General features: G+C 42.2%; 1 protein-coding gene across 3 annotated transcripts in view; it reads right to left on the bottom strand.

Moving 5' to 3' along the window:
- Positions 1 to 3,219: 3,219 nt before the first annotated feature.
- Positions 3,220 to 12,088, bottom strand: part of HIC1 (hypermethylated in cancer 1) — a 10,393-nt gene continuing 1,524 nt past the window's right edge. The window contains exons 1-2 of one of the 3 annotated variants that reach the window (XM_018557131.1): positions 11,303 to 11,570; positions 3,220 to 5,673 (exon numbers count right to left, since the gene is read on the bottom strand). In XM_018557131.1, coding sequence (XP_018412633.1) covers positions 3,734 to 5,673; positions 11,303 to 11,525 — 2,163 coding nt within the window. In that variant the 5' untranslated portion in view covers positions 11,526 to 11,570 and the 3' untranslated portion in view covers positions 3,220 to 3,733. Of the gene's footprint in view, positions 5,674 to 8,214; positions 8,319 to 11,302; positions 11,571 to 12,088 lie in introns of those variants that run through there. The other 2 variants (XM_018557132.1, XM_018557133.1) reach the window with 2 other exon arrangements.

The following is a 12,088-nucleotide window of genomic DNA, read 5'->3' as shown; positions in this document are numbered from 1 at the left end:
GACATGGTTGTTACTCTATCATTGTAACCATGAAGAAGGGTAATGGTATTCTGATTTTTTTACTCTAATTAAAAGAAAATGATAGGACTTGTTACTCTATCAAACGTAATGATAGGACTGATTGTTACTCTTTGTGACTGATAGAAGGATAATATTGGGACTGATTGTTACTCTTATCACTGTAACTGATAGCTGAAGAATGATAGAAATGATTGTTACTCTGAAAGAAGGATTAGTATAGGACTGATGATATAATGCTTGTTACTCTGCTAGAAGGAGAAATATGGGATTGATTGTTATTCTATCTGCAAGAAGGACAAGTAAGACTTACTGTTACTCTATCTGATAGAAGGATAAACATAGGACTAATTGTTACTCTATCTGATAGAAGGATAAAGATAGGACTGATTGTTACTCTATCTGATAGAAATATAAAGATAGGACTGACTTTTATATGACAGAAGGATAAAGATAGGACTGATTGTTGCTCTATCTGATAGAAGGATACATATAGGACTGATTGTTACTCTATGTGATGGAAGGATAAAAATAGGGCTGATTGTTACTCTATGTGATGGAAGGATAAAGATAGGACTGATTGTTACTCTATCTGATGTTAGGATAAAGATAGGACTGATTGTTACTATATCTGATAGAAGAATAAAGATAGGACTGATTGTTACTCTATAAAAGGATAAAGATAGGACTGATTGTTACTCTATCTGATAGAAGGATAAAGATAGGACTGATTGTTACTCTATAAAAGGATAAAGATAGGACTGATTGTTACTCTATCTGATAGAAGGATAAAGATAGGACTGATTGTTACTCTATAAAAGGATAAAGATAGGACTGATTGTTACTCTATCTGATAGAAGGATAAATATAGGACTGATTGTTACTCTATCTGATAGAAATATAAAGATAGGACTGATTGTTACTCTAGCTAATAGAAGGATAAAGATAGGACTGATTGTTACTCTATCAGACGGAAGGATAAAGATAGGACTGATAAACATAGGACTGGCTGTTATATGACAGAAGGATAAAGACAGGACTGATTGTTACTCTTTCTGATGGAAGGATAAAGATAGGACTGATTGTTACTCTGTCTGACAGAAGGATAAAGATAGGACTCATTGTTACTCTATCTGATGTTAGGATAAAGACAAGACTGATTGTTACTCTTTCGGATGTTAGGATAAAGACAGGGCTGATTGTTACTCTGTCTGACAGAAGGATGAAGATAGGGCTGTTTTTTTTATGAGGGAGGATCAGATATGACACACTATTTATTTTCACATTTATTTCTGATCAAACATCAATACTCCAATATGTCACCGGGTGTTCCTTCTGCTCCTCACCAGTAGGATTCGGATTGTGGTTGGTACGTTTATGTGACCTTGTCCCTTCATCGACATTTTTTTCGTACAATGTTTCTGATGGTAATAAGAGACTCTCATTTCGTTCCTGCACTTAGCCGACACATCGGTGAACAGGAGGACCTGAGACTAGGGACAGACATCCCACCATCCTCCCAGCTACCTCCAGTATGGTCATTTCGATGTAAAGGGTCAGTAAACATACATCACAAAATGTTATGTAAAAAAAGGTTTAATAACAATCAGAGATAAATATGTAAAAGTTCCAAAAGCTTATGAGAAATTAAATATCTGAGATAAAAGTGGTATTGTTGGGTCGACATTCCCTCCCACACACCTGACCTCCTGTCTAGTATTCCCATAGAAGAATGCTGCAAAGTGCCAATCCTAGCCTAAAATGGCTGATATCACAATAAGTTAGTACAACGTAAAACATAACCTGTATGGGCACAATTGCTGATCTTTTTCTGGATGTTATCAGTAGCTCTTTGGAATACACCAGCTTGTATTTGTGATCTACAATGACAAAGCTTGCCTAGCCCCGATTAAAGCATGGGGTGGTCAGAAGCAGGTACCCCCATATTCACAGTTGTCAATGCCCCCACATTACCCCAGTAAATTGGATGATTGTCTATCTACAATAGGCACATTTAACACGCAGTCTTCACCCCCTCCCAGCTCCTTAGAGGTAACTGGCTCCTTTAGGAGTTATAAGGCACTCTACCAAGTGATTAGGGGGTGGGGATGACTCTACTTTGGTTTCATATAAGGTGGTTGGGTTATGGAGTTTCCTTTTAACCTGTATAAACATGGATGCTCAGCTCCTAAATCCTGAAACCTGAGCTCACTGCGGTAAGGCACAGCAAAGGCAGCACCCCTCTTCTATTTCAGAGGGGTGCTACTCTGTAACAGCATCACCCTGTCCTAATGGACATCAAAGTGGTACAATGGTTAAAGGCACATTATGTCTCCATACACCATGGTCAGTGCAAGAGACTTGACAGGTTCACTTTAATACAAATATATACAATACAACTGTGCAGACAGCACAAATCAGTATTCCCACGTGATTGCAGCGCTTCCTACACACCCCAGACCTTTGGTGTGGAGGAGGGGGAGATTTGGGAAATGATTGGAAAGCTACACTTGGTCAGCCACACTTCTGGGAATATTATTCACCCACAGTCCATGTGTGTGTCTGTCTTGAGTGGGAGCTGACCTAAAGCAATTCACTGCACCCCCGTCCCACCTGCAGGTCACCCCTCTTCTGCAATCTACAGCTGGCTAATAAGGCACACATACATTATTGACAAGAGAAGTGCTAATGGATCAAAAGTGCTACAACGTGAAGTGTCCGGAGTGACTCTTTGGCACATGTCACAGATGCTGTCATGATACTGACTTCTAATGACAAGAAATTGAGGAGAATGGAATGCTTTGTTGTGGCTCAGGGAAGGCATTTGGATTGCGCAGTCAGCAGGATATTGAATCATATTAACTAGAAATAAACTGTTCTCAGGAGCTCCCCTATAGAAGTTGGAAAAAAAGACAACTGGAGGTGCTGTCCATAGCAGCCAATCACTCTTTTTTTGTATAAGTTGCGCTTCATAGATGACAGCTATAATCTGATTGGCTGATAAGGGCAACACCTCGACTTTGCTCCCCTGCAGCTTTAATGCATCTACTCCTATGTCTTCTTCTGTGGTTGGAAACTGCCAAATTGTATAATGCCAATCTGTTCTGTCACATATAATGCAAATCTTGCTGGAAGATGCCCAGGGCAAGCCAACTAAACACGTTCCTTTTGTCACTATAAGTAGAAGTCAGGATCATAGCGTCCTTTGAGACTAGGTCATTAGTTTATCTGGTTCACATAATTTCAGGGCTTTAGTTTTGCAATGGTGGGAAAATACTGATTTCTGCATCCGATTGTCCTCACAACATAAGAAAAAAAAAATACAACAATATTAATATAGGCATAAAAATGTCCACCATTCATGGGACAATAAGCAGCAACTCTCCCCACTACCTTTGGCAGAAGAAAGGTTGAGTACATGGCGGAAGGATACATTTTGTAAGACTCACGTCTCTTGTGGGATAGTGCACCAAAGCCTTTGCACAAGTCCCTTTCAAAGTGCTTTCCCAAAGTGCGCTCATCCTCCTGGTCCCGCAGTGATGCATAGCTTCAAGCTGCCACTGGTTCTTCTTTGGCTCTTTCGTGGTGGAAGCCCAGATCTACAATGGATGTGCAGGGTGGGCTTTTTGGTAATAACTGTCTTTATTGTCCTTTGTCGTGCAAGTGGTTTAGGTTGTGCACCTCTAAATATGAGGCTCAGCATGGATGGAAGATGTTATGGGGAGGAGAACCTCTCTATGATCCTGCTATCGCTCAGATGTGTACTCTGGCTTAACACCTCGACTGCTTTTTCCTGGGTCAGTCCCAAGTGCTCGGCCGTGAACTTGGCCAAGGGGTACAAGCTTTCTATCGTTTTGGGGTCATTGAGGAAGTGTGAGGTCTGGGAGAGTATCTCAGCCGCTTTCTCTTGCTTCAGGCCCAAGTGGTCGGCAGTGAACTTGGCCATGGCATAGACACTATCAGAAAAGTCCAGCTTAGGTTTGCCATCTGGTCCCGTGGTGTGCATTTTCATGTGGCTGATGAGGTTCCTCTGCTGGGCAAACTTTCCCCCACACACCTGGCATTCATAAGGCTTTTCCCCAGAATGGATCCTCATGTGCTCAGTCAGCCGGTACTGGCGGGTGAAACGCATGCCACAAGCATCGCATGCAAATGGCTTGAGACCCAAGTGGCTCCTCATGTGACGGGTCATGGTACCCCTCTGGGTGAACTTCTTCCCACATATGCTACACGGGTATGGGCGAGTGAGCCAGTGGGTCTTCTCATGCTGGCGCAGGGTGGCGGGGTCTTTGTAGGACTTTTCACAAGAAGAGCAACGGTAGGGTCGAATGATGTCCCCTAAACTCTGGCTAGTCTTGTCTAGGAAAGGCACTGGTGGGTCCATGCTGTCTTTATGGTACAGCTCTTCCTCGTTATGGGCTTCCACATGGGCATTAAGCTGCTCACTGCTTGGGAACCCCTTCCCACAAGGAATGCAGACATACAGGTTGTCTCCATAACTTTCTGGCTCATAGAGATGGTTGCAGTGGTATCTCTCCAGGTTGGCAGAGGGTGAGGGGTCCCCACTGCTGCCAGTCTCTTCACTGGTACTTTTATCATCATCAGGCTCATTACTCTCAATGCTGGGGTATCTGGGCTGCTGAGATAAGGGGGAGCTCTCTCCTTTGTCTTCTCTGTCCAGATCTTTTTCTCTGTCACTCTCATCCACGTAGTTGACCAGTGGCTCAGGCTTCATCCAGTCAAACATCAGATCTCGGCTCTCAGTCCTGCTAAGGTGGTTGTTAGCGACGCTGTTTCTGTAGGGCTCTGAGTGTTGGGCTGGTGGAGTGCTACTGCTGCTGTCCAGCTTCTGGTAAGGATGGGATGGTTCTTTGTAGGAGCTGTGGTTGGTGAGAACACTTGCAGCTACTGGAGGACTATCTGGCCTTCCAGACACTGAGGACTCTCTGTTGTCACCTGCACTAAGTCCATCTGAATGGTGCTGAGCAGAAGGCCGGCTGGGGCTTTTCTTGGAAAGATCCAGTCCACACAATGGAGAGCAATGCCTTTCTGGTGGGCAAAGTCCATGCTGGTGCAACTGATTCCCCTGAGACACCGAGGCATAGAGCTCTCCACAATGTGTGTTTATAGGGTTCACTGGCTCACCGTCTATAGGTCTAGGAGCGGAGGTAAAGCAAGATTGAATAACGGGTGTAGTGGCCCTTAAGCCGCGCCCAAGACTCCCAAAAGTCGGGTAACCTGCTGTCCTTACATGACAGTACTTGCCATTTCTCTTTAGCTTCTTCTTGCAAAGGGATACCAGGTCAGAGATCTGGAGGTAGCTGGCAGCTGCCAATACTGCACCAAAGAGCTGCTCGCTGCTTGGCTCAGCATCACCCAGCCTTCCGGTGTAGATGAAGTCCAGGATGATCCTGAAGATGCTGGGGCTCACCATCTCGTGGTCCAGGTTGATCAGGTTATCGTGAACAACCAGCGACTTCAAGTAGACGCTGCTAGCAGCTAAAATGTTCTTGTGTGCCCGGAACAGGGCGTTCTGTACCACAATGATCACATCACACAGGAAGCCTTTAGTCCTCTGGCTGTTGAGCTGCAGGAGAAGTTGTCTCGAATGACTCGGTACCTCCATAGAATCCAGCATCGTGTTCAGTTGTCCACCTGCAGAGACACCAACATATTATGAAATACCAGCTTCTGGGTCAAAAAGGGCATTACACATGGTACAAATACACAGAAAAAAAAAATATCAAGAGTGGAAATCGTATTATATAAAAGGATTTTAATTATCTTCAAGGGTAGAAGAAGCAAAAACAAAAGCAATAAAAATAAATAAATGAACGTTAATTTCTAGGCAGTAAATAATGAACCAGCCCATATGCTTCAGAGTCAGGTGTCCAATAAAGGTATCGATCGTTTATCCTACTATTACCTCTAACACTCATGTATATTTAGTTGTTTTGTATAATTCCCCATTTCAGATTAATACTTAACATGTGTAGGGCTAGAGCAGATCATGTGAACGTTATTCAGTGTGACCAGCCCTGGAAATACATTTCCATACTTCCACTATTGATACAAGATGAAGTGAACCCTATTGATTTCATTGCACCGCAGCCAGTGTCACCAGCCCAGCTTGGGTCCCTGTCTGGGTGGACCTCATGTCATTTATATTGGCATGTGCTTAGAGGCTTCTCATTCTCATTTTTTTGGTCTGGCCCAGCTGCAGTCCTTGTTATCTCATTTCCATTCTCAGAAAAAACACATCGCCTTTAGGAACTATAGAATGGATTAATATGAGTCAGAGAAGACTCAATGCAGGTATGGTTTATGAACTGAGGTAGCAGATGATCACTGTCCTTCCAGCAGGACTTCCAAATTATCCAGGTTACAATCGCATTCTACATCTGGCTTTCATTTTTTTTTAAAAGATACGATTTTAGAATCTTCACAAGTATTAGATTGGCATGACATGAAAAACTTGATAACTTTTAGGACAGATTTAAATTATAGTTCAATCCTACCCCACACTCTCTCTGATGGTAAGTGGGGTACACAGTTAGCTTGGTTATTTAATTGGGGGCATCCTGATATCTTTTTTTATTTATGAAGGTACGGAATATTTTTGATATTTCCTGTGTATATTTGTTGTGGGGGTGACATTGTATGAATTATCTTAGAAAATGGTAGGCAAGGGCGGTGTGAATCGCAATGAGTGGAACACTTCTAGACTAAAAAGAAGTAAATTGTACTAGATGCAATCAAAAGAAGATTGTTCTAAAATCTGCCTTATTTCATCCTGAGACATTACAGTATTTTTGTAGAATAATAAATATTAAATATGCGCACACGTGCCTTATAAGAAATACAAATGTCCGAAATAAGCTGGATCACCAAATTGTTGAGACCAAGAGCAGGACCCGTGTTGTCTCACAGATACTATTAAGGGAATGTATTATTTCCTAGTCCATAAATGGATCACAACAGAGTAGCACTGAACACCTTACATTCAGCAGAAGGATATCTAATCTATTCTACAATCAGCAGAAGTCCTTTCTTGCCGTTGGCAGGGTAAAATACGGGGTTACTGAGCTGTATTTCAGACAACTTGGTGTACAAGGAGCAGGAGCAGTTCTAATATCGTTCTGGGGGCAGGAGAAGTGAAAGCAGGATTACACAAATCATTAGGTCTGTGTATTGTATTGGAGTTTGCAAGTTTGCAACAAGCAGTAGTTAGTACCTTGCTGGGAACAGGAGGAGGAGGTACGATGAAGTACTGCAGATATAATGAGAATGTATTATTTTAGTTTCCTCGTAAACTAGGAGCAGCAGTAGTAGAGAGCAACTTGCTATGAGCAGGATGAAGAGGAGGTACATTTGAGTACTGTAGTCACTGTGTAAGGCATATATAATTGTATGATTCACAAGTCAATTAGTAGCAGGGGTAGTAGTGAGTACCTTGCTGGGTGCAGGAAGAGGTACGATGCAGTCATACCAGCGAGCTTGTAAAACAGCAGTTAGTAGTATCTTACTGGGAGCAAAAAGGGTACAGATAATATTCTGATCGAGCAGTGGATTAGGTGGAAGAGTAAGTAGTATCTTGCTGGGAGCAAGAGGGTATATATATATATTCTACCACTAAATTAATATCAGAAGTAGCAGTAGCAGTACAGTACATTTCTGGTAGTAGGAGGTTATATATAATATTCTTGTCTATCAGTAAATTAGTTGTAGCAGTGTTAGTGATTAGTACATTGCTGGATATATATAATATTCTAGTATATCAGTAAATTAGTTGTACAGTGTTAATGATCAGTACCTAGTTGGTAGTAAGAGGGCATATATAATATTGTAGTCTATCAGTAAATTAATTGTACAGTGTTAGTGATTAGTATCTAGGAGGGAGTAGGAGGTTATATATAATATTCTAGTCTATCAGTAAATGAGTTGTACAATGTTAGTAATTAGTACCTTGCTGGTAGTAGGAGGGTATATATAATATTCTAGTCTATCAGTAAATTAGTTGTAGCAGTGCTAGTGATTAGTACCTAGCTGGTAGTAGGAGGGTACATATCATATTCTAGTCTATCAGTAAATTAGTTGTAACACTGTTAGTAATTAGTACCTAGGTGGGAGTAGGAGGGTATATATCATATTGTAGTCTACCAATGGATTAGAATCAGGAGTAGTAGTGAGCAGTACCTTGCTGGGAGCAGGAGGAGGAGGAGGTACCGTGCAGGATTACAGACACTCTGCTGTCAGGATGAGGCATGAGGTGCGGGACTTCCCAGCTTTTCCTCCTCATCGCGTCTGCTGGCTGCTGTGCCCCCTTTCTCCTCTATACATACAGCTTTTATTCTCTGCAAACATGGGGCTGGGGGTGGCTAAAAGCCCTCGTAGGCATTAAGAAAATGACATCACCACCGCTTCTGCTCTCAGCTGCAAAAACCCCATATCAGGAACCATCACCCCCAAATCACTCCTCCTTCTTATCACTGACAGGTGCTCCCCCCCTTTCTTCTCCTCCTCCTCCACAAACCTGTGACTTCCTCCTTGCGCCACCTGCATTGCTGTGAATCTAATGGCAGGGGTGTCCTGGCTGTCACACAAGCCCGGTGTCAGCTTTCATTGTTTGGGTGGGACTGCTTGACTGCAATACACCTAGTATTACTTCAAGCCCCCTGGGGTTTGTTTGGTCATGTGACTGCTTATAAAATCTACCATAGCATAAAGCAATCTGGAAAAAGAGCACAGAGAAGTCCTGCCCATTGACATATCCCTGTCACTTGTAGGTTTCCTCCGCAGAGCCTGTACAATCTGCTGGTATCACACATATAATGAGGTGTTGAGAGGCTTAAGAACCCAACACATTAATCTCCATGTCCTCACATTGAGGACATGGAGATTAATAATGAATGACCATTGTGGGGGTCCCAGTACCCCCAGGACTGTCACTCACTACAAGCACTACTCTCCGCTTGATAAGCAATTTGTAAAGTTTGACTTCACTAATCTGTCCTCATTCCCCTGAGAAAAGCTTGTACAGAAGAGAGATTTATTACAGGGAACATTATCTGAACTACAAGGAGACCTGCTTCCTCCACAATTATTGATCTGATAAGCAGGAGCAGAGCAGGGAAAGTGAAAGGAAACAGGTAGATAAAACGAGGGGATTGGATTATTAGGCTCATTACAGCACTTTAGGAAATCATTCAAAGAAAGCCGACATATCCTGTGCTAGATCTATATTAAAATGATACAAAGAGTGTTGTTAGGAAATAACCAGCAGAATTAAATTCTGAAGATAATGTATCAAGCTTTAAATTCGTACAATGTAGTCACATGTCTGCTACTGTGCCCCGTGTCAAGAATATAACAAGTGGATAAAAAAAAAAGGAATACATAAGAAATATAATAAAGTATTTGATCTACACACTCAGTTTATATAACATTTATCATAACACAACGACTATAACCAAAGCACAAGGAAATATGTATTTTACATGTTTAATTCGTCTACTATTTATTTTTATATTCTATTATTTTGTTAGTATCTATGTTTTTGTTTTTTTATGCTCTTCACTAAAACGATTATTATCACTAAAATTGCTTTCATTTGATTTGATTTTTTTTGTGCCTGTTTCGTAATGCTAAAATGTATAATTCGTTTTAGAAAATGAAATAAAACAATATATATGTGTGATGATGACGGGACTAAACTACAAAAGGAGAAACATTTTTAAGAAAAATTAATATTTACAAAAGTTTTTTTTTTTAAATGTAATTCGTTGCTGTGAGTTTGAAGCAGCAGACACGATGCTAATATAATGAAAAGGCAACAAGAAATAATAGGATTGTACAGACACAATAGGTTTCGAAGTATCTAAAGAGCGGTGTAATGTATATTTGTAAAGATTCGTATTTGTGTTCTCTGGGAATGTTACAACAAAGTAACTTCTGTACCGGACACATATACTAAACAGATAATTTGTGTCCAGCTTTGCTTAAATAAATAAATAAACTCTTCTGTAGTATTTTGATAACATTGCTAGTTTTAGATGGTGTGTTATCGGCTACTTTGTGTTATGTTTTTACCTATTCTATTTGATTATTGCGAACCCGCCTGGAGCAGTGACAGCTCATCACAGTCTGGGGTGAATTTCTGTTATGTTGATCCTTTGATGATATCAGTCATCCCGATCGCCTATAGATGAGAAAGTGACAGCCATTTGGTGACTTGTCATTTGTGAAAGCAGGGAGCCGAACTTTTTGCAGGCAATAAAGGTCCCTCCATCTTTCCAGGATGAGGGGCTGTATTGTAGCCCGGATTGTAGGTGACAGTCACACCGAATGTGTCATTTAGGAAAGCAGGGAGCTGAACTGGTTGCAGGCAGGCAAGACAATAAAGGTCCCTCCATACTTCCAGGATGAGGGGCTGTATTGCAGCCCTGATTGTAAAGGACAGTCACACCGAACTTGTCATTTAGAAAAGCAGGGAGCTGAACTGGTTGCAGGCAGGCAAGGCATTAAAGTTCCCTCCATCTTACCAGGATGAGAAGCTGTAATATACCCCGAATTGTATGTGACAGTCATTTAGTGACTTGTCATTTAGGACAGCAGGGAGCAGTTGTAGGCAGGCAGGGCAATGAATGTCCCTCCATCCTTCCAGGATGAGGGGCTGTAATATAGCCCGGATTGTGTTATTGGAAGCAGCTGCTCTCCTCTGGGCTGGGACTGCACAAGTAGTACAGAAGCATTGAGCAATGTACAGACGACTGAGCTAATGAGGAAGATGTGAAGAGTCCAGTTATCTGTCCTTTCCCACCTACATCATAGACGGACTTCTGTCCTTCCCAGGCAGAAAGTCACCGACTTTCCTGCAACCTGAAAATAAATGACCGATTCGATGGCAGCTAAACCCTCCATATCTATAACAATAACTACCGATGTGTCTCAGCCTGCACATAGTTCTGCAAGAATGATACTCACTAGTGACAGGGAAATGTCCCGTTGATGGCTGTACATCGAGCTGTCACCTCCATAGACAAGCAGCCACCAGCAGACAGATCCAGGTGCTGTTCTGCTTTATGACTTTTCTCTATAGCCCTGATTGCTGCCTACGTTTTTAACGGATGATCGAACTCTCCTTCAAAACACATCATTTTTTGTTTCCAAAATCTAAAATGTGATCAATAAATGTTCAATCAATTTCGTGAGCTCAGTAATGTCATGTCATGCAATGTGCCCCCTTAGGTGCCAGTATCCCATCGCCCTGCGTGCCCATCATTACCTGGTAGTCTAGTGGCGTTCATGGAGCTGGTGTCTGAGTGAGTGACCATCCCAAAGTCTCTGCTAGGGCGTATTGTCCGCGGCTGCCATCCTCCCATGCACCATGCCAGCTCTCCGGGGCTCCTGTGCCAACCTTCCTTTCCCCCCCTTATTTTTTCCTTCTTCTGTGAATGGCAAAACAGGCCCGGGCTCTTCCTCTGCCTAATACGTGCTGGGCCCAGCATCAGTTTCCTCTGATTTTATTTTAGCAATTTCCTCTGCTATTTTGGTGTGTTCAAGCAATAATGTTGGGGAGATAAAGGGCTCTCTATGTGAACTGAGGCTGTTAGCGCCCCATGTGATGTGTAGCTATATTAAACTACAAGGTAAAATCCAGGGCAGGAACTTCAAATGACCCCAACTTGAACTTCACACACATCGAAACTTTTTCTTAAAGAGACAGTTGGCCCTGATTTCCTGCAGCTCCTCTGAGCAGCCCCCTTCCCAACGTGGTGTCAGCCTTAGTAGAGAGGCAAGAAGGAGAGTCCCCCAGGGCAGGCTCAGCCACAAATAGCTCACACAGCAGCTGATGTGCAGGAATCCTCCCTGTGGCTGCATAGAGGGGAGGCTCTGGGATCTATGCAGCCACTATGTATCACCTCTGGATCAACATACAGATGCAGAAATCCACCACTGATCATTACACAGCACCAAATGATACAGCTTTATACTTTATATTAATGAAGATCATAGTGGATAATGACTTGAATCACAGCAATGTGAAATATATATAGATATCTAGATATAT

The sequence above is a fragment of the Nanorana parkeri genome, unplaced genomic scaffold, assembly GCF_000935625.1.
Source record: "Nanorana parkeri isolate BGI_ZX_2015 unplaced genomic scaffold, ASM93562v1 scaffold269, whole genome shotgun sequence".
In the NCBI taxonomy this organism is placed as follows: domain Eukaryota; kingdom Metazoa; phylum Chordata; class Amphibia; order Anura; family Dicroglossidae; genus Nanorana; species Nanorana parkeri.
The sequence above is the reverse complement of the archived record's forward strand: the minus strand, read 5'-3'. Positions and strand labels throughout refer to the sequence as shown.